The sequence below is a fragment of the Nipponia nippon genome, unplaced genomic scaffold (genome assembly GCF_047370975.1).
Source record: "Nipponia nippon isolate SJK-2023a ecotype South Korea unplaced genomic scaffold, ASM4737097v1 scaffold_30, whole genome shotgun sequence".
NCBI lineage: Eukaryota > Metazoa > Chordata > Aves > Pelecaniformes > Threskiornithidae > Nipponia > Nipponia nippon.
Genome location: NW_028262348.1, coordinates 223,335 through 248,660, shown reverse-complemented (window position 1 = coordinate 248,660; position 25,326 = coordinate 223,335). Strand labels below are relative to the sequence as shown.

Sequence of the window (25,326 nt, the reverse complement as noted above, 5' to 3'; positions counted from 1 at the left end):
TTCAGTGGGTACCCCAAGTAACTGGTCCCATAGTGGGAAAGGTATGAGGAAGCACGGCAGAGGGCGTATATGAAAGAGAAGACAACACAGGAAAAAAAGTTAAAAAAATGAAAACATGACAAAGAAAAAAAAAAAAATCAGTAAGTTAAAGGACAAAAGAGCAGCGAATGTCCCAAGAAGCAGCCACCAAAAACTAATTCTACATTTCCACCCACCGAACTGGCTGACAATTGTCAAGTGCTAATCAATAAACAGAACAGAAGCTAAATAGAATGGTTAGATCAACCAATTTTAATTTTAATTAACTAGGAAGTTGAATGTTATTTTGTTTAGCTGTAGTTAATGAGGCAACTATCAATTTCCATTAAACTTAAAATTCTGTTTCTAAATAATCTAAATGGTAGGCATCAAACACTAGCGATAGCTTCCTTAGGAGTTTCATTTAGCAAATAGCATTAAAATGCTGTTCATCAAACCCAGCATTAGCAGGCTGACCCTTTAATACAAAGACAAAACTAAAAGTTTCACAGGAAACCACAAGATGCCAGAGGATTTCACAGTTTGGGGAATGCGGATTAAAGGTTAATCCCGAACTCATGTTTTTAAGCAACTCGGTTGCTAGAGTTCTACTACAGCTAATGGAGGACTTCACCGAACGATCTGCGATTTCTCCTCGACTCAGTAGGTTCTCCACAAAACCACCACTGGAAGTACAATGCAAAGGTGTGCGCCTGCCACGCAAGGATCTTGAACGGTACATAAACCCTTCCAGAGTGGAAAGCCAGGAAGGAACGGGCACTGCCAGGCACACACCGCACTTATTGCTGCTGAAAAACTGGTGGGTCCTGGCACCCGAACGGTCTTGGGAAACCGGCAAACTGTTCTTTGTAACTGTAGCATGAGGGGGACACGTGCACGACACTGTATTTAGACAGGAAGAATAAGCTGCAACTGCAGAACAAGAAACAGACTGGCAAGGAGACTTCGCAAAAGAACCTGGTGTTTGGAGTCTCTATCACAGGAAATCATTAAAAATGTGCTAGACAAATATCCTTGAGGAATTGCCTGGGTTTACCAGATTTTGTTTTGGGACAGGAAGACAGACGACCCAATCTCTTAGTACCCCTTCTAGCCATAACTTTCTATCAGTCTACACAGAACAAAAGATTAGCAAGCCTTTTCCCATCACAGGTTAGCCCTTGAGCTCACACAGGCAAAGATCAGCAGAGCCTGTCATCAAGCCTGCCATTAGCCGTGATCTCTTTCTTTTCTACCTGAAGGACTTCCTTGTTCAGGCTATCAGTGCAAGAACGCCTCACGCACTTATTTCATTTTTAAAAAGTACAAAACAAACTCGAGCACCCACGTGGTGCTGAAGGGCAGGAGCAGCGATGCCGCCGAGCCGCTTCCAGGTTCTGCTCTGGCCACGCTTCAGGTGCCAGAAGTTCGATTCCAGGTACACTGGCTCTGCCGCAGTGCAACAGAAGTTCTGCTAATCACAAAATAAGTTATTTATATGCATCCCATAGGACGAAACGAGACCTTATAAAAGTTGCAAGAAAACACCACGTAAAAACCCAGAGACCCAGGCATTACTCAAAGACAGATTCTAAAGGCAGTTACTACTCTTCCATTACAATTCAACATCAAAGCTAGCCCTAACAAAGGTAATTCCAGGGGACGGAATAATTTGTTGAAGTCTTGGCTGGTTTTCTGACATTCATCTGGGGATTTTACATCTTTCATACTTAGTATCTAAAATTCTTCCTCTTCGAGCTAGCTGTGCCTTTCCCCCTAACTACTGAGAAAGAAGCAGCGCGTCCACAGCTGCCTCCTCCCACCACAGGGAGAGGCTGCAGCAGTGCTCTCCTCTCCATCACTTCTGCTGTTCTGGCCCAATCTTCCTCTACTCCCAAACCTACTGTGGGGACACAGAAGTCTTGTGTTTGCAAACCCCCAAGTTCCCCTTCTGCTTTATCACTTCTCAGAACCAGAGCAACGCATGCAAACAGCCCCCTGCCTACTGACTCCTTTCTTCTCCTTTACTTTGTAGCCACAGCTAGCAGCAAACCCACTCACACCTCAAAAATTCTGCCTTATAATTAACATTAGGAATTACCAGTCTTAAAGTATCACACCTGCTATAATAAGGTCTGATACCTTCTGCCTTGTCTCTCTGCTACGCTGAGAGCAACCACAAGAAAGCCCTTTCAAATCCATCAGCCTCGCTTCGCAGCACATAACAACAGCAAACAGCAGAGCACAGGAACACCAGGAAAAGAGCACACTTATATGTAACAGTAGGACAAAAAAAAAAAAAAAAGCTAAAAGCAGTAGATTAAGAAGTAAGGGGATGAGGGGGGAACATAAGTCTGGAAGACAGGCCAGCCCTACCTTCAGCAAAACTAACTCAGGAGGCATGATAAAAACCCTTCAGCCCCTCACACCTAAAAGCCCTCACTTGGGAATTCAGCTAAATACAAAGACAGGGACTGTAGTTAGCAGGGACATGGAACCAAATAAATATTACTCACCACATCTCTCACTAAGGTAGAGACAGTGAACAAAAAGCACAATAAGGGCTTCTATTTGCTACCAATGAACTTCCCTTAGAGCAGAGGGACGCTGGGCCCAGGTCACATTTTATGACTGATATAGTTGGGTCTCCAACTGAATCAACCGATACAATTCAACTAGCCAAAAGCAGATGCATTCAGTAACAGCACACAAGCAGATCACCTTGAAACGATGTTGATTGTGGGTTTGTTTAGACTTCTGCTCGGAGGAGCTCTGCCTTGCGTTTAAGACCTGCAACTTTTGACTAAGTGACAAGAAAGAGTTAGCAATTTAAACAGACTTGTCAATGGTATTGTGTCAAGACACCAACGCTCCACCAGTCAGAGTATAACTGCCAGCTGCGTACAAGCAAGCACCAAGGCGTATGAAAAGTTCAGACTTTAGCTTAAAGTTGTGGGGCTTTATAATCAGACCACTTGCGCTGGCACGTCTTTCTAAGCATTGCCGATTAGGTAAGTTGTGCAAAATTTTTAAAACCAGAACTTGGGTAATAAAATTACTTCCTCTAGCTAGCTTTGAAGTGGAGAAAAACGCTGCAAGAACAAGAACTCAATTGGCTTTTAGCTGCCTGGCAAATGCTCTAATAAGAAAGCCCGATGACCTACATTCACGAGGCTCTGTACTAAACCACTATTACAAAATCCAATATAAAGCCTGACCATGTTTAAGTGTTTTCCATTAGCAAGCAGCAGTACCTTGTTAGAGAAATATGAAAACATGTTATTGTCTTTAGCAATTATGATCTTAATTAATCCTCTAAGCACTATTCTGAAACTTGTCCTCATCGTTCCAGACTGTTTAAGTTCCCAATGTTAAAGTCACTGAAACCTCTGCTTTTCGATTGTGCAACGGGATATTAACAGAAACAGGAACTTTTTACGTATTCTCAAACTCTGCTGCAAAACTGAATTCATAACAATTTACATCTCTGATGCTCTTTTGACAACTGACAGAAACGCACTAGCGTTCAGAAATTCAGTCTAAATCCAAGCTAGCACCAGTAGAGTTTATTGTGACTCAGTTAACACACCACTGAAATATTTCTTCACATAAAGACAACAGCTCTCAGCCAGCTAGTCAGATAACCTGAAGCAGATGTTTTGAGTTGTCCCGGAAAAGATACTATTAAGCCAAACCCTACTGTGGTAAATATACCCCAAAACAAGTGTCTGAACACCAGATATAATCAATTCAGTAAGTGTTTAAAGGAAATACTAAGTTAGTCCTTCACTGTACACCCATATAGTTGGAAAAGTCTGATACATTCAGCTTCAATTCACATCAGCAGCTTCCAAACACATAATGAGTAACACAACTCAAGGAGAAATGCCCTACTTTAAAAAAAAAGGAACTCTTTCAACAATGCATTATAAAGCAGCCAACTAGTCAAAACAAACAGGTTATGGTCAAAACAGAAAGGGAAAGAGGGAAACACTGGGACAAAAAAAATCCAAGCAGAGATTCTCAAGGGCACAAAATTACCATTGAAAGTCCAAAGGCTCAGAAAAATCTAACTGCCCACGGCACCTTCAGGAACCCAAGTCTCCACAGCTAGGGCTGATGTCACGGTACGCTTGATGTACCCGAGGCTGCTAGTGATGGCAGCAGCGTAACACAGACTCGTGTAACCAAGACGGAAAAAAAATCAGGGAAAAAAAAAAAAGGAAATTTTAATTGATGTCTCTCCTAATTTACTAAAACCCATCTCACCCTAAATGCAGAAAAAAATAGGTCCACGTAAAATCACTGCCTTTCAGATTGCCTGAAAAGATACTACAGTTGAGGAGGCTTAAAAGAAGGTTTTATTTATCTGAAGAGCACAGCAAAAACATGGATACAAAGCTAGCGTCAAATTAACATGGAAGTACAAAGAGGTGCCTGATTCGCTGGGACTGAATTGTGAAGGGACTACACATTCATCTCGGAGCACACAAAACCTCCCATCACTCTGCAGCACTCATCTGATAGCTCCAAGTACAGATTTAAGCTAAGCAAGCTGCAGGCATCCTTCCTAAACCAGTAAGACAGTTGCTACAATACACAGGTTTAAAGAAGCAAGAATAAAAACAAACACCACTAGGAAAATAAATTCTAAGCCCAAATACTCTTCTCTTTCTGAGGAAATCCAGGCACCTCCCCAAAAAAGACAAGGGAGACTTCTTCACCATTGATTAAAATGATAAATCTAGTTCCGTACATCCTCTGTACTTGCACAAAACAGATTTTCCATCAACCCATATACCATTTAATCTACTAAACGGGTGATCTATTTGAGACAGTAGAGTCAAGATACCAAATGAAGCAAGCTAAAAAGCAAACGACACTGGCAAAAAGATGCGAGGTCACCCTGAAGCAATGGCTCTCTTCTGAGGAGGAAGGGCAAGCATCACCATGGACAGCTCAACCACCACACTCATCCGGAGCCTCCGAGTAAACAGGATGGATGAGCATATTCCAAATGGAATTCAGAAATTCCTCCTACAGCAAGGAGTTCCAGCTGCAGCACTATATCCAGTTAGATTACTTCACATTAGGGTTCAGGAATACATATGGTTTGAGCAAAATTCGAGGAATGCATATGGAGTTGCCATAGAGGAATCCTAGTGCTACAGGTTTCAAAGCCAGTGGTGTATAACCTAAGCAGATGAGAGTTAGGGTTTGTTCACAAGAAGGATGCTTCGGCCAGCGTGCCTTCAGCACCACAAATCTCTAAAGAAGATACATTAGAGCACCAGCGAAAAAAATTCGCTTGCCCTAAAGATGCAAACCTCAATGCAAAACTTGTCTTCACCCATCAAGCATCAGCTGCTGACAGAGATTTGATCCCAAACGGGAGCAACCAATGTTCTGACACAATATGGAAAATGCCATTTTCTAATTTCTCGGAGGCTACAATGCTCAAGACCAACAGAGTTCAGGGTCAAATCTACCCACCTGTAAAAGTACACAGACAGCTATGAATCCCTGCTGAACCTTTTCAACCAGCAATTCAGCTGCCTGTAGCACTTAGCACTAAGTTGCTTGAAATCAGTTTTACACAGTATCTTCTCCCACATAAAAGCCTCTAGCTGTAATAATACCAGGTTAGCAACTCCATGGGGTTTTTTTTTTTTGGCTACTTAAGAGTGTATCATAAGCACATATACATACACTGCACTGCCAAAAAAACAAGCTAAAACAAAACAAGGCACACACAGAGCAGTTTCAACATCTGAGTTAGTTATTTCAATAAGACTGCCTACACTGACCCAATTGTGTTTTCAGCTGTACTGGGAATTTGCTTAAATGCAGTTCACTAATACTGTTGCGTTTTATTAGTCTGGGTCATAAAAGTTATTTTGAAGAGAAAGAACAAGGGGATTTCAAAGTTACAATAACAACACCGTCGTTCTTACGCTCCTATTTACAAAGGAGCGAGCATCACCCAGGAGCAGTCGCGCTGTGTGATGGGAGGACGCTTTCCAAACCTGCAAAGCCACTCCAGGCAGCCTCGCGCTTTGGCTATTGATGCTCTTTGGCAAGAGCAGCCCGAGATACGCGAGGGCTCTGCCGAGCTCCAAGTGAGTTCGGCACCCAAAAAGAAACTCCAACTGAGCGATGTAGCCAGAAAAGCAGCAAACACCAACCACTGCTTGAAACTTAATATCGTAACGTTTTAAAGGACCTTGCCTAGCAGCTACCACACAAATCCATCACTAAATTATTTCCCTAAAAGAAGTAAAAACAGAACTAGGAAGACGACACATGAACTGAGATGCAACAGGGTGTTTTTTTTCTTTTTGGCACGATCATATGGCACTTTGAAAGCGAGGGTTTTGTCTTGTCTTGTTGGCACCCAAGGCCCACAACATAAAAGCAGGTGAGGAAGAAGCACCTGAAAACTCGGTCATGCCGCCGCACTTCCACTGCTAATTAACTGTAGCGTTATGCAGTTTTCCACGCAAGCTTTCAAAGTTTAAATGGATTGTTTCGCCCTCGCTCACAGCCCCCTCGGGACGCGGCCAGCCGGCGCGGCCCCACGCCTCCCCCCGCGACGCCGCCGGCTCACGGCCCTTCCAAGAACCGCGCCGAAGCGACGGAGGCGCCGCCGCAGAGCCCCGAGCCCGCACCGGCCTCGGGCCGCGGCGACCCCGGAGCCGGACCCCTCCCGGCGCCCCGTCCCCGGCGGGAGGGGAGCGGCACCGGCGCCGGCCCGCGCGGACCTGCCGCGGGCGCCGCGCACCGGAGGCTGCCCCAGCCGGCCTCCCGCCGCGGGGGCGGCTCTCCCGCCGCGGGGGAAGCCCCGGCGCCCCCCGCGCCCGCACGGCTCTGGGCCCGGCACCCGCCCGCGGGCTGAGGAGGGAGGACCCAGAGGACCGGCAGCCCCAGCCCCGCCGCCCCTACCTGGCCGCAGCGGCTCGGTGATGCTCAGCACCAGGAGGAAGAGGAGGAGGAAGGTGCCGCTGTCCGCCTTGGGCACCATTTATCCTCCGTTCATCCTCCCCCGGCGCAGCGCCACAAACCCGCGGGGAGGGACGCGAGGAGCGGCGGGAGGAGGGGCCGCCGCCGCCGCCGCCGGGCCCGCGGGGGGCCCCCGTCCGCACCGAGCTCTCCCCCTCCCCCGTCCGCCGCCGCCCCCGGGCGGGAGCCAGCGGCCCTGGCTGCGGCGGCGGCTGCGGGAGCAGCGCGGGGGTCGGGCGGCGCCACGCTGCAGGCCGCTCGCCTGGCTCCGGCGACGCACAAGATGGCGGCCGCGCCTCCCCGCCGCCTTCCCCCCGCGCCGCCACGCCCCCCCCGCCGCGCGCCGCACGGCCAATCGGCGGAGCGGGGGCGGGGCCGAGCGCCCGTATCTGCACACGCCCCGCCCACCTGCGGGGCCGGGCGGGGCCGGGGGCGCCGGGGGCGGGGGGCGCCGGCAGCGGCGGCGGGCGGCGGCGGGGGCGTGCGGCCGGGGCGGCTCCCCCGCTCCCCTCTGCGCCCCGGGACGGCCGTGCCGGTCCCTTCCGCCCCCCCGGGGCCGCCGTCGCCAGCCTCCTCCGTCCCCCCAGAACGGCCTCCACCGCTCCCGTCTCTCCCCACCGGGGCAGCTCCCACCGGTCCCCTCTGTCCCCCGGGATGGCCATTGGCAGCCACCTCCGTCCCCCCGGGACGGCCTTGCCCGGTTCCCTCCATCCCCACCGGGACAGCTCCCACCAGTCCCCTCTGTCCCCCCCCGGACGGCTGTTGCCAGCCACCACCGTCCCCCCGGGATGGCCTCTACCGGTCCCCTCCGTCCTCACCAGGGTGGCAACGCCAGTCCCTCCGTCCCCCCAGGACAGCCTTGCCCAGTTCCCGCCATCCCCACCGGGATGGCCTCCGCTGGTCCCCTCCGTCCCCCCAGGACAGCCTTTCCCCATCCCCAGCTGGGGCGGCCTTTCCCACTCACCTCAGTCACCAGACGGCCTTTCCCCATCCCCTCCGTAACAGCCTCAAGCAGCCCCCTCTGTCCCCCAGGACGGCCTTTCCAGGTCCCCTCCACCCCTGACGCTGCGGGGGCTTCCCAGCCCCGTCACCCTGCCCGTCCCCGCGGCGCGGGCACGAAGCGCTGGGGTTTCCCAGCCCCAGCGGGCTCCAAGGTTGACCATCGTTCGCCTGCTTCGTTAATCTGCTCCCTCTGCCCACCGCGGGGTCGAGACAGTCCCCGTTTTCGCACGTCTGCAGGGGCGGCATCGACAAGCAGCACCCGGCGCTGGGACATCCCCGCAGCCAGGGCCCCGGCGCAGCGGCTCCCAGCACCGCAGCGGTGCCGGAGCCAGCCGGCGTTCCCATACCTCCTGGAAACACCGCGTTCCCAGTTGGCAGGCCCAGCCAGAGAGGAAACGCATAAAGAAAACTAATTGTGCAGCTCAGATCATTGTTAATGGCCCTGCAAATGACAGGTGCCTTTAGGAATTTGACCCTGGGTGTTGCTGCTGCACATCAGGCTGGGCAGGGCGGTGGCTGTCCCCGCCGGGGAGCCCAGCCTGGGGTGGTGGCACCATCCCCGGTGCCACAACTCTCCTGGTGCTGGGGGTCAGCCCAGGTGGCATCTGGGATCAAAAGGCAGTTTTTCCTTCAACGCCCACTGCCCAGATTGAGCTGGAACTCCCTCCAGTGATAGGAGGCGAAGGAGCAGTGTTAGGCAGCACCAGGGCACGGCGGCCAGCCCACAGTGGCTGCTGGGGGCGCAGGGAACCGGCACCTTCCTCTGCAGGGAATTCCAGCTTTTCAGTAAGACCCTACTCAGAGTCGAAGCCAAAAGCTGGGAAGCTGCCTGGGAAGTTTTTATATTTAATTTTGTTGAACTAAAGTATCTGGAAGTGTCTTACAACAAAGTATTTCTCACTTTTATGCTACAATTGGAAATACTCAAATAAAACATGGAAATTCCAGTAAGGACTATTTTAACCCAATCCTACACTCCCCATTTCCCTGTTAATACCAATTACTCACTATACCCAGAGGCAAACCTCCCTCGGAGGTATTCCCAATGGATGTACAGACACTTCTGCTCTCACATTGCTTCTGCTTCCCCCAGCCACTGCCGAGGCCGGGCACCGGCTGCCGACCTGCAGGCAGGGGGACGGGGACTTCGGCGGGTTTTCTTGGGCACTCACCACCTCCAGCCCCACGGGAGCTGCTGCCGTGCTCAGGGCAGCAGCATCAGCGAGATGCTGTTTCCAAAGCTAAATGCAAAGTGGCAGTGGAAATCGGTGCCCACAAAGACCCCAGAGCTGGGAGAGCAGCAAGCATGAGCTGCGGCTCCATCACCCGGAGCTGCGCGCCCTGCAGGGCCCCAGGAAGGCTGCGTCGCGGGGGACGTGCATGCTTGGGGACCTGCTGGAGCGCGTCATGAGCAGCTGGGGGGTTGCCTGAAGATTTAGGCCAAAACCCACGTGCTGCCAAATACTGTCATGATCCGAGTGTCCGTGGGGACCTGAAGCATGACAACATCCTCCAGCATGAAGGCACAAGCGTCAAGCTCCCTGGCTTTGTTCCTCCCAAGGGATGCTGTGGGGAGAGGCTGTTTGCAGCCCAGCTTCCTGCAGCCCAGCTGCATGTGCTGACCCCAGACTGATCCAGGACATTCCTTATCCACCCCGAGCCCATGACACGCCATCACCCCTGTGATGCCCCTGGCACGAGAGCAACATTCCCCTCACAGACAGGGCACAGGCTGCTTCTCCCTGGCTTTTGACCAGAGAAAACACAGACCTCATTTCCCCACGCCGCAGCCCACAGTGCCCCGCCAGCTCTGAATACCCTCTCTGCAAGTCTGCAGCATGCACGTGTGCCAGGCGAGCACCACAACCTGCACAGCACCTCTGAGCAAACAGGCAATATATGGCCCAGCCACACAGGAGCGCAAAGGTGAAGGGTAAGAGGCACCCATTTCCCCAGGCCGTGCTGTGCTGAGTGCTTTAACACTGGTGGAGACCGACATTATAGGATTGTCACCGCCCTGGCCGAGCCACAGGCAGGAGGTCAGGGCACGGGGGGCTGCGTCGGGGGGAGCCGGGGGCAGCCCGATGCCCCGGGCAGGAGGGGCGAGGACGGAGCATGCTAGCAAAAACACGCCAAGTGCCTCTGCACAGGGCATGCAGGAGCTGGCACATCCCGGGCACTCCCAGTTTCCTACTGGGAACAAGTGTTTCTCCAGCCAGCGAGTGCAGGTCACCTGTGCCCAAAAAGCGGCAGAGGAAAGCTGCCGTTCCCGGGAGGAGCACAGGGAAGGGGCTCACAGGCAGGGCCGCCTAACCCAGCTCTCACCCTGGCCTGACTCTGAGCTGGGGTTTGCAGCTGGCTGCTGTAGGGCCAGCTGCAGCAAGCTGGGATTGAGACAACAAATGCAAATATGAGGAAGCGGGAATTGCTCCATCTCCCCCTCCCGCGAGTGGATCTATTTCCTTTATTTCTGCAGAGAAATAGCCCCATCCTCCAAAACAACATAGTATCTCCAACCACAGCTTCCCTTCTGAGCTAAATAATCAGAGAAGTAGAAAGCAGCGCAGAGCCCCAGCCCTTACTGGAACCCGCTTGCAGGTGGGTGCAAAGCTGCAGCCCCTGCACAGCCCCTGCACCATGGCAGGGGTGGCTGCCTCTGCCCCAGGGAAATGCTCTTGGCCCTGAAGGTGAAGTGCAGAGGGAACCAGCTTGGGGCTCACGGCCTTTGGGAGGTCCCATTACCCCAAGACACAGCTCATGTGAGCCATAGGGGATCAGCAAAACTAAGCTGCAGTGCAGTCTCCCTCCCCAAGGCAGTGCCCGCGCCGCTCCCCTGGCCCCTCTGGCCTGGCTGTTTGCTCAAAGTATGGTGTGGGGTGATTGTGAGAGTTTTTGTTCTCGCCTCACCAAACCCTGTGTTGCTGCTTGTCTGCTGCTCAGCATTTTCTTATCTGTGCCCCACAAAGAAAAGAGCAGCAGTCATCTCTGGTGTAATCAGTGTTTTGCTTCTTTAAGGCATCTGAGCCTGCCTTCTCCGTCCCGGTCACAGAAACTCATCCCTCATCCTCACTCACTCTTCACTAATGGTTCTTGCAACTTTCTCTCTAAGAATCCTGCTGTTCCCCAAATCAACCATAATCCCCTCTCTTTCCCATCCACTTATAAAAACAAGAATCCCTTGTGGTCCCTCATCTTCTTTCCTGCATGGAGCAAGACGCCAAGCCCCAAACTGCACGTGCAAGCACCCACAGACTCTGCACGTGATGATGTTGCAGCCCCACGCCACACCACACGGCCCCAGGTCCACTGGGGCTCCCACGACTTCTTGCAAGCAGCCGGTAACCGCAGCCAGCCCTGCCACCCAGGAGAGCCCCGCTGCCGCCGCCGCTCACTGCCAATCGCCTCTGCGGCGTTAGGAGAGCTCCGGGTGCTATTTTGGCTGAGGGAGGAAGCGTGCTTGGGCCTTGCGCACAGGAAAATGCAGATAAACGGGAACAGCAAAAGGAAAATAACCCTCTGAAAGATGGGAGGAAAAAAAAAATAATCACAAGTCATCAAGAACCAAGATGGTTTTTCACACTGGATTTGGTCCTGTAAGGCACATTAACTGCTAGGGCTACAGCAGCAAAACTGTCTGGCAACAAAGAGTTTACCGATTCCCGAATTACAGATAGCAGGGGGCTGAACTGCAGCAGGAAGCAGAGAGCAGACATTACAGCAGGCATTACAGGAATAGCCCATCTGAAGAGCACTACATCCCCTTCAAGAGATCCAGTTTTAGAGCGTTTCACTGCAAATAAATTACATTCCCAGCAACCACATGAAGGCCCTTCAGTCTGGCAGAATCGCGACTGTGATTTTAGTAGGGCTGTCTAGGTTAATTCACTTGAGGGCGAACACAAAACTAACACCGTCCCACAGGATATTTAATGCAATCTGCTTTTAAGCATGAATTGTACAACATGGAACTAATCCTTCCCAGTATCATACTCCCCTCTCTGTTATTCCAGCTACATCTTGGTATGAGCATGACCAGTCTGAAACGCCGTGGAAGACGCATACCCCATCCCGCTCCTGACCCATGCGTACGCCCCCTCCACGGTCCCTCGAACGCTGCCCAGCCTTTACGTGCATCCCATGCCCAGAAGAGAGAGCTCCCGCACCCAGCGAATGGGCAGGAATCATCTAACAAGAAGATGGAGGAGATCAGGCACCAGGCTTGACACACGCACACTGATCGCAGCCTGCTTCTGCACATCCAGCCCGTACCCCGGCTTCTCTCCCTGTTCCCATGCTTGTTCTTCTCTAATCCCTCCCTTTCTCTAACCCTCATCTCCTCCCAAAATAACCCTCCCCTAATTACTTTTTCCCGTTGGGCCCAGTCTTGCTACATCTGTAGCCAAACCTGGTGTTTCCGATACCTCTCACTGGGTCACCTCCACCTCGCAGGGTTCTACGCCCCAGGTGGTCCCCGTGCTCCTCAAGCATCCGTGAAACTCAGCCATTTCCCCGGGTGCTCTCTGGAGCGGTCCAGCAGCTCCGTTACCTGCTGCATCCGGCCATCTCTCATGTCACGTCTACTCCTTTCTCCTGGTCCGTTCAGTGACCCAAACTGCAGGCCAGGGCCTGACCATCTGCCTACATACCCTAACAGAGAGGTCCTACATTTCATGGACATAAGCAGATCGTGTGATCATTATGAAATAAATCATTAGTTTTTAAAATTACCTAAGAACTTCATTATTATTTAGCCAGCTCAGTCCTTAAAGAACACCTCTGAAAGCACAGAAACATTAGTAAATGGATTCCCTTTACATTCATTCATGAGTACCTGAGAATAATTTTTTTGCTTAGAGAAAAAACTTAGCCTTCAATTATTTCTGAACTAAAAAAAAGCAAAAATTACTCATTTCTTGCAGTCACAATTCCTAGCAATGCCATGCTGATCAATTGATTTTTACAAGGTGCGCTATAAAAATCGAGTCCCTTGGAAGGGTTTTTCACAGTCAGGGACAGGAGTTTTGGAAGCGGCAGTGGAAACCGCTCAAGAGGAAGCTCTCCACCAAGACAAACACAGCATCAAACACCCCAGACCTTACAGAAGGCCGCAGGCACTGCTCGAAGAGCCGCATGAGATCTTCCATGGATGCTCCCTCGGTACAACAGCACCTGATTACAGCAAATGTCAAGACTGCCAAGTGTTACACAGGCTGTCTTGTGCTCAGGCGTGGTGGAAGAAGCATACACACCTGGCTACGCCTGCTTCCTGCTAAAAGGTGCTCGGTGCTTCTCCAGGCTGGATGACCCCACACAAGCGCTCATCCCACGCTCAAAGGCCAGCTCATACTGGAGCAACCACAGCTCTGAGTGCAAGCTATGTATGGTTAAAACGGCTCTTCAGTTTTTTGGCTAATTACAAAAGTTAGCCGAAAGTTTCAAAGAAAAGGAGGGAAAAAACCAAACAAAAGCCCCAGTGTGGCTGTCAGAAGTACCACTTCTGTTCTTCAGAATGACACTGTCATCCATGCTGGTGGACGAAGCAGGATTGTTCCTAGCCCCCGTGTTGTGATCATCAACATCATCAAGTCTTTAGAGTCACACGCATAGCAGCTGTAAAAACAAATTTGAAAAAGCTGAAATCAACCTAAAGCAAAAAGCCCCAGAGGCTGATTACAGTGAAGCAACTGACGTGCAAAACAGTAATCCCTACAGTCCTTCTGAGGAAGGTGTTGATGGGAGTCTTTCTCAAGAACACCAGAAGCTGGAAGTCAAAACACAACTCCCCCACGGAGTAAGTGTTTAAGTCAAAGCCAGCTGCAAAGCCCACGAAAGCAGCCAATCATCAGAGCTACAAAATGGAGGGGCTGGATGAACAACAAGGAAATGAACTTAAAAGAAGCCACCTCCTTCCCCTAACCAGCCCATGAGGAAAAAAGACCAGTTCTTGAACACAGCCCCGGTGACGACAAGAAAAGCAGCATCCCATCCCTTTTGAAGAAAGCTGGCCAACGAGGAGCAAGACCACCATACGCCAGAAGCAAGCCCACATGGGGCTGGAAAGAGCATCCGAGACATAGAAAAAGACAGCAGACAAAGTTTAATCTAATGTGAATAAATATAAAAAGACTTAGGTATGTTTTAGGAAAGAAAAACATTTCAGCTACTTCTATCCTGTTAGCAAAACTAAATATAAAGATCTTTTTTTGAAGAGGGCAGACCTCAACCGACATCTCTCAGTGACTTGATGTGAAGTTTTGCCCTGGATGACGTCATCCAGTAGCTTTAGAGAAGGACTGAAAGGTCCTTCCGAGTGCCCCGCGCCGGGGCGCCTGCCTGTGACATCACACAGCGGCCAGCGCTGGGGGCGGCCGCCCGCCCACAGCACCAGCGCCAGGGCGGCCGCCACGCTGCATGGGCACGCCACCTGCCACCACACATGATGCGCACCAGCACCAACTCATGCAGCTCCCCTCAGGTCTCCCACCATGGATGATGCTGTGGTGCTTGGAAAGAAAGGCTATAGCCTGAGCAACATGCTAGGAGAAGGCTCTTACGGCAAAGTGAAATCTGCCTACTGCGACCGGCTGAAATGCTATGTGGCTGTCAAGATAATCAACAAGAAGAAAACTCCTCGGGACTTCCTGGAAAGATTTCTCCCCAGGGAAATAGAGGCTTTGAAACGCTTGCACCACCCTTCAATCATCAAAACCTATGAGATTTTTGAGACATCAGCTGGGAAAGTGTACATTGTGATGGAGCTGGGGCAAAAGGGAGACCTCCTGGACTACATCAAGATCACGGGAGCTATGAAGGAGGACATCGCTCGCGTCAAGTTTCAGCAGTTGGCTTCTGCCATCAAGCATTGCCATGACTCGGACTTCGCTCACAGGGACCTGAAATGTGAGAACATCCTTCTCGATGAAGACCTCAACATCAAGCTGTCAGACTTCGGCTTTTCCAAATCCTTGTCTCGGGATGAAAATGGAAGAACTATCCTCAGCAAAACCTTCTGCGGGTCTGCTGCGTATGCAGCCCCTGAAGTGCTACAGGGCATTCCTTGTGACCCCAGGATTTCTGACATATGGAGCCTGGGCGTCATCCTGTACACAATGGTCTACGCTTTAATGCCATTTGATGATTCCAATGTCAGGAAAATGATCTGTATTCAGAAACAACACAGGATTCCCTTCCCCAGCTCGAAATACCTGACTGTAGAGTGTAAGGACCTCATTTACCGCTTGCTCCAGCCCAATGTGTCTCAGAGGCTGTGCATAGATGAAGTTTTGAAACACTCATGGTTGCAGACTCCAAAATCCACGATCCCTTCCTCTCTGCCAGCTGCAGAAGAGGGTGAGTGTTCCCAAAACCTGCGTGAAGGAAAGCCTGAGCACAAGCAGCAAGCCAAATCCCATTCTGCAGAAGGGGAAGGAGAGAAGAAAACGGGATCCTCTTAAGGATGGCTAGTTTTAACAATATCACAAAGTTGGTCTAACTTGTGAGCTGCTGGTTCTCAACTTCAGCTTCTCTGGACCCCTTCAGCAATAGCCCTCTTCTTTTGCTTTACAAAGGATAGCAACAGAAGACACAGTACACCTGCTGAGGTGAATGAACAGCTTAACGCTATTATTCTCAAAAGACCTGTCCCCGATATGGTTCGCAGGGATGAGAAGTTGCTGTCAAAACACGTCGGAAAGCTTCTTTCAGTGCTGCTGACACTTAACAGCTCTTACGCTCACATTTCTCAAGTTCCTGACTACACCGGCTGCAGAATTCACACGTGCATCAACCACATTTTGGATTCAGTAAGAGGGCAGGTTATTAGGAAGTGTGAACCGATGTCTGAAACTGTATGCATACTGCTTTCATAACATACCAACTCTCTTGACAGGCCCACTGTACGTTCAAGAGCATCAGTTTAAACTCCACTTAAATTAAAGAGAAGCCCTCTAAAATTCTGGGTCGTGTCTCAATATATACATGGTTGTGTCCCCTCTTCTGCTAAGTACAAAACCAAAGAAGTTTGTCAAGGTGGAAGAAAGTCCAGTTCAACCTTTTAGGAAGGCTTCCCACATTTTATAAATAGACATGTCTGTACAGAAACATATTTAAATGCATGGCCATCTTAAAAAGAAATATATCTTTAAAAAATTATCGCCATTTTGCTCCAAGAGTCCAGAATCTTCTCTGCCATTGCAGGAAGCATCCTTTTGCTACAGCATCCCTGTGCATCCCACCCATGCAGTTCAAAGGGAAGTTGCGCCACAGCAGGAGATACTCTGCTTCCAAAGAAGCACACCACAGGCTGTTTTAGCTATATAGTCTAGACTAGCGCTGGTCCCAGATCTTGTAACCGCTGGTTTCCATTCTGGCAGCTGTATCTAGACACCCCTTAACTACCAATGGCTCACAACATCCAGTTCACAGACAGCTGAGCACAGCCAGTTCACTATTGCCTTGCTGGTGACTGGAATATTCAGAAGAAATCAGATGCCTTCCTTCTTTTAGGAAGCTGCAGTAAATTGTCTGTGATTGATGTAGTATCCTGAGATACAGGTGTCTGAGATACTGTCCGAGATTGTGGGGTGCCTGTGGGTGTATGAGGCCCACTTGCTGGTGTCTTGTAACCAGGAGTTCCTGTGTGGGCTGGGGAAGGCGTATAGCTGGCTCGCAGGGCTTTGTCGGTATATTTACTCGCAGTCCTGTTTACTAGTCTTTGCAAAGCTGGTGACATTGCTGGGCTTAGTCCTTTCGGAGTGAGGCTGGAATAGAATAAACAGTTTTAAAAGATTTTACAGTAAAAATCTGTCATTTATCAGGAAGACCATCAATGCTTCCACTGGCGAGCTCGGTGTCCACTCCCCCACCCCAGACCAGACCCGCTGGTGGCAGAAGTCATTCTGCCTGCAGGTAAACGCATCCTGTCTCTCTAGAGAGACAAGCGACAGAGAAACCTCTAAGAGGTTTCTAAGGATGTAACATCCCTCCCAAACCTGAGTGGCACTGCTTGCCTCTTCCTTTGAGCCTGTTCCGTCCTTCCCGTGACCCAGCCAAGCAAGGCTTATCATGCCTCCTCTTTGCAATGAGGCAAGACACGGATCCAGATGCATTGCTGGGTGGCTGTAGGGCCGAACAGTAATGCTGACGAGAGGGAGTATCAGGGACAGCCACCAGCCACCTTCCCTCAGGAATTAAGTTTTTTAATTTCTAAAAACTTTTAGTTTGACCGTACCTCTTCCTGCTTCCAGTACTCTTATCGTTCCTCCCTTTCTACATACGTTGATTTAAATCTCATCAGAGAACACTCACCTCCAGTTCTGCTGTCAGAACAGAAGTCTCACCTGGCCAAGTTTTCTGTCACTTTTCGAAGTGCCTCCTGCTTCTTTGCTCGGTTTTTAGCTGCCACTTCATTGGCCATCTTGAGTCCTAACCTCTCACGGCGCCCAGGCTCCAGGATCTATAAATGCATCACACGGTTCACTCACCAGGGCACTCATATGAGTGCTGCAAAAATGACTCAAAGCACCTTCACAGTTGGATTCCAGCCTACAGGGATCTAAACCAGCGAGAAGTGGGGTCAGCCCACACCTCTCTGCTGCTATATAAAAGCCAGAGAGGACACAGGGAGACCTTCAACCTGCTTCAGCAAGTAACAAAAATGGTAAAACCAGTTCCGTCAAGGAAGCAGCCATTACCTCTGGCATTTCCTCCTGCTGTCTCTCCTAGACAAACAATGTCACCTGTGTCTTGCCTAGCCTGGCCTGTAGCCAGCCAACTCTCAGGCAAACACATTGCTAAACAGCAGGAGAACCAGTCAAGGGCTTCAGAGTCTGACAAAACAGAGGCACAGACAGCAAATTAGCTTAAAGAAAAGCTAAGAGTCTCAGACGGCTCACATCCAATGACACCAGCAGGAGACAGGTGGCATGCAGGGTCAGGTGCCATTAGCAAAGCCAGAGCGCCTTTTCTGCTCTCAAGTCATACACCTGCCTCAGGCTGTGACAGCCAGAAGATCAAGACAGAGGGAAATCCTACAGTTTCTACCCATTCATCAATTAAAATCAGAGAAATCAGGCGTGTCTTCAACTTTCTCTGAAAGTCCCTCTGTCTGGGCCCATCATCAAACACTGAGTCTCACTCTGCTGCCAACAGTGTGTGTTCCACCTCAGGTATCTCCACAAAGTAGCTTTCATGTGGAGCCATGTCCACCTCCACCCTCCAAGCAGAACCTAGATTATTAGTCTCAAGGACTGGGAACACAGCCCAGAGATGTGTCAGACTCCCACAACAATGTTAATCTATTAGTTACTCACTTGCCTTTCCCTTCTTAGTCCTTCCCCCCAAAAAAGAATGACATGCTGACTCCTGACATGAAATACCTTGAAGGCTGGTCCAGGTGTTCTGTCCACATACGGCGTTTCTGACCCTTCTAGACGCAAAGGGGTGCTTTCGATTTCACCCCATGTCATAAAAGGAGACTCATTCACACCTAAGAACAAATTTAAAAAGTCATGCTCATGCAAGACATTTGACTATTCTTTCACCACAAAAAATCCAGATGAGCAAATTATGAAATGCCGCAAATCCATCAACACACAAAGGAGCCCCTCCACTGCAGAGGAAATCACAGCCAATGCTGGATAGCAACATGTGGTTCCCATTAAAAGGGCATGACCTTAAACTCGCAGGATTGCCTGTGGCTATGTCACCCTCTAGGTTACAACACTCAAGCACTGTCCTTTCCATGTGTTTATTTTTCCACTTGGTGAGCTTTTGCTTACCGTAGAGGAAAAAATGAAAATGTCGCTATTAGTCTTCTCCTCTGCTATTGTACGAAAACTCGTTCAACACAGGGAAGTACTTAAAAAGCAGGGAAATGGGCAGAGGACTTAAGATACATGTAATAGCCAAATGTACCCTCAATTCATCTTGAGGCTAGCCTGTACCAAACAGTGACTGCACCTTGTCTAACAGCTACAACTGCAGAATAGATTCTAAGAGCCCGATTAAGCCACTGGCTAGAAAATCCTGCTGTCCAGGGTTTGGAAAAAGCATTTACAATGGAGAAAGGAGGTGCGCTCCAAGTGCCACCTACAGGCTCTCCGGAGGAAAAGCCTCAGGATGTTCACCTTTTAGCATAATAACAAAACACAGGGACACATAATGGCTGGTGAAGAACAGCTGAAAATTCAGATACTACATTTCAGCTGGAAGAAAAATAATCAGTTTGTTCTAACTGAAAGTATCCTGCGGCCAATTCATCTGAACAAAAGGAATCTATAATACACAAGTGTATTCAGACAAAGGAAGAACCTAGAAAGCAGGAGAGCTGGAGGAAAACAGTAGGTTAGACTGTTAAGGAAGTGAGATACGCCACATCGCTATGAGGCAGGCCGAACCATCACTCAGCAAACTACTGGACACACTGACATGAATGCTCCTCGTTTTGAAAAATGAGCACCTGAACTCGTTGGAAGGTTAACATTTGTGAAATGCTTGAATTCTTATCTTTAACCTCTAGAGAAGCATCGCCCAGGGATAAAACAAGCAGCCACAGCACCCCAGTTGCCTAGGAAGGCTCACCGCCCTCTAGCTGATTCCTAAGCAATGGCACGGCAGCTTGCTCTGAGCCTCTCGAGTACACCGTGACTTCTCTTACCAGTGTATTGGACTAGGATTTAAGCACTGCACCGAGCTGGCATACATGGTACACAAGAAAGTCACCAACTCATGAGACATATACTGATAGAAAGCTTACCTCCTTGTCTAAACCAGCAATAACATCCCAGAGTTGAACAAACAGAGCATCAAAATAAGCACAGAAAGAAATAAGAAAACCCTCTTACCAGGGGCAGGAGAGGGGGTAGCCACAAATCCATATCCATTCACTTTTGGAGACTCTTGGGGTATCAGTTCTTTCCCATCTGGTCCCACTTTGCCCTGTTTGTACTGAAATAAAAAAGACAATGCCATTCATGGGAGAAAGGTGTGAGTCAGCTGTATCTAGCACACACACAGTTCTCCTGGTTGATGAACAGCACCAGAGGGCAGACTCTAACAAAGTTTTAGTCAGAAAATTAAAATTATCCAACCTGAGCATTGAGGGCTGCAGCTTGCTGGAGCTGTGACTTGCTCACAGCTTGGCTAAAAGGGTCCTTCACAAAACGGGTGTTTCGATGGACAACTTCCCTGGGCTTCTTAAATACGTCATCCTCATCAGGTACACCTTGAAAAGCAAAAAGTCTTTTAAGAAAGGGCTCAGGTAACACTAGGCAGCGTGCTCCAAAGCTCCAACAAACAGGACATTTGCCAGACATTCCTACACAACACAGAATCCACCAGCAATTGCAATGTGTATCTCTAGGAATTTAAAACAAAATTTGCACTAGATTTATGCTTCCTAATACCTGAAATCTGTAAATTAAGATCAGCGCTTTTTTTTTTTTTTTTTTTAAGAAAAGAGTCAACAAGACTTTCTTTTCTCTACTTCACTGGTTTGCAGAAATTATCAATTGTACATTTATAGCCAAAAAGAAAACTGCATTTACAAAATGATGTAGCTTTCTATAGCAACCAAGGGACCAACAAGCCCAAGGAGCACTCTTTCAGCAGAAGCAAAGAATGAATAAAGATGACAAGGAAATGGTCATAAATAAGATAGACTAAACTGGAAAGAGCTTTGGTTCCTGAAAACAAGTGCTTCTATAATACAGATAATGAGCTTCTCAATAACAAATACAACATGATCAAACCTTGCAATCAGAGGCAAAAGAGCAAGGTCCAAAGAAAGAAAAGGAGGGGAAAACAAAAAGGAAAAGACTTTTTTAAACAACTTTACATATCTGAGCTTCACAGAAGTGCAGTATTAGCAGTAAGAGCTGCTCAGTCATCTATAGAAGTGCTGTAAGCACTGTTTGGAGTCAACCCACCCAGAACCCATGCCTCTCCTGAGAAACCTGCACACCTCACCTGTCGGATAATACATGAGGGTGTTTCGAGCTGTGTACTCCCAGGTCTCCAGTCCAGCTTTCACATTCTCCAGAGCTTGCTGCTCTGCTGAAGGAAGTGCCAGGTTCTCATTGCGTCGCTGAAACGGCGATAGAAAACAAAAATAAAAAGGGAAAAAAAAAATCAGGTCTGAAACAGACTCCTGCAGTCTTTTAATCAGGCATACACAACTTGGAGAGCTCAATCATGAGCTCAGCTACATGCCCTAGCACACTTTGCACCTGGCATGGCACAAGCACTCTCTCTCTGGCAAGTGGCATTTGAGAAACCATCCTGCTCCCAGGTGAGCTTGCAAACAGCAACAACTCCACATGAGGTTCTGGTATAAAAATCACGTGAGAACTAAAGAATTACATTCTCAGAAAGATTATGTTTATGACTTTGCTTATTACATCTTGTGACAACACTCGTGATGGTTCAAACTTTTTCTGTTTTTTCTCTACCTACTAATCAAAATTCAAATGAAGTCTTCATTGCTAAATAAGGGAAGAGCAACACATGACACATATCTATTATAAAGACAGTCTACAAGGCTTTGGCATGTAACCTTGGGAGAGTATTTGTACCATCCTAGTCTCGTGCAACCTGTATTAGCTGAGGCAAGCAGTAACAAAAGAACAGATGCTTCTTCAATACTTAGAGAGTTTTCAAACATTTCCAGAGGCTGTACGGGTATGGAAGCATTTTACATACTCACACGATTACTTACATGCTATTACCAGCATACTAGTATCACTGATACCAAAAAGAAACTTAACAGAATGCAGTCAGCCACTGATAAGTTATTCCATTTTAAAATTCTCACACTAATTAAACTAGACAATTACTGCCAGAAGCTATATGTTAAAGACATCAACTGATGTTGTCTTTAATAGGTATCGTCCGTATACATTTAAATAGCAGTATTGTCACTGAATACGTTAAATGAGGCATAGCGAAGCTGTCTGCTACACAAACAGCCATGCTGTGCAAGGAAATGCAATGTCTGAACAGAGTGCTGGCTGACGGGAAGACACACAACATCAGCACAAGACCGGCTCTGGCAACTTCACCTTGACCTGAAACAACCCCTGTTTTCCTTTGGGAATGTTCTCCTGCTGCCTGACTTTTAATTCTGGATGAAAGCATTCGAGCAAAGAAGATGCATAAGGAGCCACAGAGGGCATTTTTTTCTTGTAACAGACTCCAAGGGTTTACATTAGCTGGGATAAAAACATAACACTCACTCATAACAACAACAGTAAACGCTCATGTGTCAGTGCCAAACTTCATTAAAAGGCACCGCAGCTCACATCCATCACTGACACATCTGGCAATAGTGCCAGCTGCTCACTGCTGATGGAAAAAGATTGACGTGGCAGCCCTAGAACAGCCCCTGAACCTGCCATGAAGCTAGCTGAGGAAGACAGCACAGCCAGCCATACTGCGTACAGCACTTTACTTCAGCAGCTGAATGGATTATTACTGACAACAGAAACAGACAACTGAAATAAGACAGACAATCTAACTGCGAATAATAAAGGGCTGACAGACAAACAACAGCAGCTGTTCTCAGCTGCTCTCCTTGGTATTGCTGCTTCTGGAAGAGACTGCCAAAACCAGCGATACTTGCACTTAGTGCAATGCTTCACAGTCTCAAAGCTTTAGGAAGAGACAGGTCCTCAGCAACCATGTCAACACTGTTCTTGTGTTACAGATGGGGGAAAAAACAGGACTGCAAAAGGAAGCAATGAGCCGTCACAGGACCCAGGAAACTCAGGCTTAGCTCAGATTTGGATGTGATCACCCCAGGCACCTACTCTTCAAATCAAGACCTTTCTGTTCGTATTCAATAATATGAGTAATTCAACAGTCTAATGCAATAGCCCCAGGCTCAGAGCCAACGAATTCTCATCCGTATTTACAGCAGGATTCGAAAACAGAAGGTAAGATAATATTCTATTTAATCAAACAAGAAAGGAATACAGTAAAATGGTATTTCCCTGTTGTGTCACTTTGGAAGAGCAGAGATACAGCTGAGCCATTTCCCTACCTGGGCATACTCCTCTTCTGCACTGTACAGCCAAGCATGCTTGACTTTCTCCTTCTCTTTCGCCACTTCCATGATCTGCTCAAACGAAGCATTATCTTCACTCGTGTGTTTTGTTAAGAAGCTGTCCAAACTGGGAAGTGCATCTTTATCGTCTTTTTCTGCTTCTCCTAACAAGAGGAGGGAAGAAGCCAGAGAAAGGTTAATACACCTCCCTTTCTATGAGAGCGCTATACATAACTCTTAATCCCTTCTGACAGCGAGCCTTCTAGGGACCCACTAATAATGAACATGAAGCTTCGCGAAAAAAAAAAAATATATATACAGGCAGAGTGATACAATAATAAATTATTTTTTGGAAGACATATAACCAACTTTCACATAAAACCTTTCATGGCATTTATAGCTATTTGTGTTAAAGGGAAAATGCACAGGTGGCCAGCTTCTAGCAGGCATTTTTAATATACTATATGACTAGCTCTGCCCCTACAATCTTTGCTTTCGTACAGAATTAATTTCAGGCGACACAGCGTGCTGGTTTTGGCTGAGGTAGAGTTAATTTTTTTCATAGTAGCTAGTATGTGGCTATGTTTTGGATATGTGCTGGAAACAGTGTTGATAATACAGGGATGTTCTAGTTACATCTGCTAAATACCCAAAACCCTTACAGGAGACAGAGCTCACAAAAGTATTTTCCTGCTGCTGGAGAAACATCATTTTCCTACCTTCCTCCTCAGCTTTGATGCCAGCTTTGGATTTATTCCCCAGTGGAAGACCACTTGGATGCACTTCTGGCGTTTCAAATGTGGCTGGAGTAACATCTGTGACAGAAAAAAAAAAAAAGCTCACATGGTTACTACAGCACGGAACAGGACACTTACTGTGACATCTTCCACCATAGTAAGGGGCATGTGCCAAACAAGTCACAAAAGACATATCAAGAAAAGAAGAATTTAATTTAAAAGTTGTGAAAAAGACTCCAAAATATTCTATTCCATTCTGTCCCAACGACTGAACAAGATTTTGCTTTCATCTAAGACGTTATTTTTCTCCTGCTGGGAAAAATTCACAGGAGAGCCACAGGCCAGTCTATCTGCCACCCTGTCTAGAGCTTTAACCAACAGAAGCAAGCAGCAGCATAACAATCCTAACCTAGGCCAGGGCCAGCACCTACAGTAAGGGAAAAAGGAAAATCACTCGGTGACACATGCCCTTTGCCACAAGAAGGCCAGTTACCTAAACCCCACCGTGAGAGCTCAGCCAGGGGCTGGGCTTTAGTATAAGAAACACCTGAACTTGAAGTGAAAGCAAACATACAAGAGGGCACTGGATGCCTGCTAGGTGAACCTATGATAATCACAAGCTTCCAACTTCTTCTGTCCCCAATATATTAAAATCTTAAGTTAGATAAACCAGAGCAGTAATATTAGATTATAAAACCCTTATGCCCCAGTGAGCCAGTTCTTACAGGGTGCAGGTGTGTCCCTCGATGATTTACCCAAAGAGGAACCAAACTTGATAGCAATTTGTCTCATTTTCTCCAAGTCACCATTTTCTTCTGCCTCCAGATATTCCTTCTGCGCTCGCAACTTCTCCACGTCGGGAAAGAAGTCTCGCTGAATGATCTTCTCTAAACTCTGCAAACAGAGAGACAACTGCAAGGCCGCGCTGGGTCGCCTCGGAGCGCCGGCTCAGCTCGGCGCCAGCCGCACACAGCGCACGGGAAGGACGGGCAGCCCGCGGGCGCCTCAAGCCGAGGCTGGGCCGGCGGCAGCGCGCTGACAGCTGTCGCCGCAGGAGCCCAAGGGGCGGCCCCAGCGCTCCCTCGTCCCCAGGCCCGACCCGCGGCCGGGGTTACCGCGGGCACTGGCCGCGGCCGGACCCGAGCCAGGCCCACCGCGCCGGAAGCCGCTCGTCCCGGGTGCCGGGAGAGCGGGGCCTCCCGGGCCCGGGCCCAGGCCCAGGCGCAGGCCCAGGCCCGCCGGCCTACCTCGATGTAGGCTTCCTCATCCAGGATCTTCTTCGGGCGCCTCGGGGCCGGCGGCGTCGCCTCCTTCCCCGTCGCCACGGCGGCACCCGCGGCGGCAGCGGACACCAAGGCGCCGGAGGAGGCCGCCGGAACCGCCGCCCCCTCCATAGCGCCGGGGGCCCGGGCGGCGGCGAGCGCCCTGACCCTCCTCAGCCGCCGTCGCGAACGCGACGCGCCGTGACGTCCCGCCGCCGCGCCACGGGGAGACGCACCGTCCCGCACCCGTCGCCCCGCCCAGGAGAGA

The 25,326-nt window shown here is 49.2% G+C and overlaps 3 protein-coding genes across 9 annotated transcripts in view; 1 reads left to right on the top strand and 2 right to left on the bottom strand.

Annotated features, from left to right (window-relative positions):
• Window positions 1-7,322, bottom strand: part of DGCR2 (DiGeorge syndrome critical region gene 2) — a 47,877-nt gene extending 40,555 nt beyond the window's left edge. For 5 of the 6 annotated variants that reach the window (XR_015707180.1, XR_015707179.1, XR_015707181.1 and 2 more), the window contains exon 1: window positions 6,961-7,322. Coding sequence is in view for 3 of the 6 variants with exons in the window: in XM_087768558.1 (XP_087624684.1) it covers window positions 6,961-7,039 (79 nt within the window). In the remaining 3 variants the exon portion in view is untranslated. The remainder of the gene's footprint in view (window positions 1-6,960) is intronic. The other variant, XM_087768559.1, reaches the window with a different exon arrangement.
• A 1,628-nt stretch (window positions 7,323-8,950) lies between these two features.
• Window positions 8,951-15,814, top strand: TSSK2 (testis specific serine kinase 2). Its single transcript, XM_087768566.1, has one exon. It carries the CDS (start codon window positions 14,505-14,507, stop codon window positions 15,471-15,473), a length of 969 nt encoding a protein of 322 aa, XP_087624692.1. The 5' UTR covers window positions 8,951-14,504; the 3' UTR covers window positions 15,474-15,814.
• A 220-nt stretch (window positions 15,815-16,034) lies between these two features.
• On the bottom strand, window positions 16,035-25,308 carry ESS2 (ess-2 spliceosome associated protein). Of its 2 annotated transcripts, none has more exons than XM_087768563.1 (10): window positions 25,044-25,308; window positions 24,522-24,690; window positions 23,779-23,874; window positions 23,057-23,223; window positions 20,986-21,103; window positions 20,109-20,242; window positions 19,863-19,965; window positions 18,396-18,505; window positions 17,358-17,473; window positions 16,035-16,778 (listed from the first exon to the last, which is right to left on the bottom strand). In XM_087768563.1, exons 1-10 carry the CDS (start codon window positions 25,188-25,190, stop codon window positions 16,493-16,495), a joined length of 1,446 nt encoding a protein of 481 aa, XP_087624689.1. In that variant the 5' UTR covers window positions 25,191-25,308; the 3' UTR covers window positions 16,035-16,492. The 2 variants fall into 2 exon arrangements, with proteins under 2 accessions (XP_087624689.1, XP_087624690.1); XM_087768564.1 differs by having other exon boundaries at window positions 16,641-16,778; window positions 17,326-17,473.
• Window positions 25,309-25,326: the final 18 nt, after the last annotated feature.

Coding starts and splice junctions, on each gene's coding strand:
- TSSK2 (XM_087768566.1), top strand. CDS start 14,505: ATGGATGATGCTGTGGTGCTTGGAAAGAAAGGCTATAGCCTGAGCAAC.
- ESS2 (XM_087768563.1), bottom strand. CDS start 25,190: ATGGAGGGGGCGGCGGTTCCGGCGGCCTCCTCCGGCGCCTTGGTGTCC. Junction 17,474..18,395: donor CACCTGGACCAGCCTTCAAG/GTATTTCATGTC, acceptor ATGCATTTATAG/ATCCTGGAGCCTGGGCGCCG. Junction 16,779..17,357: donor GTGACAGAAAACTTGGCCAG/GTGAGACTTCTG, acceptor ATTCTATTCCAG/CCTCACTCCGAAAGGACTAA.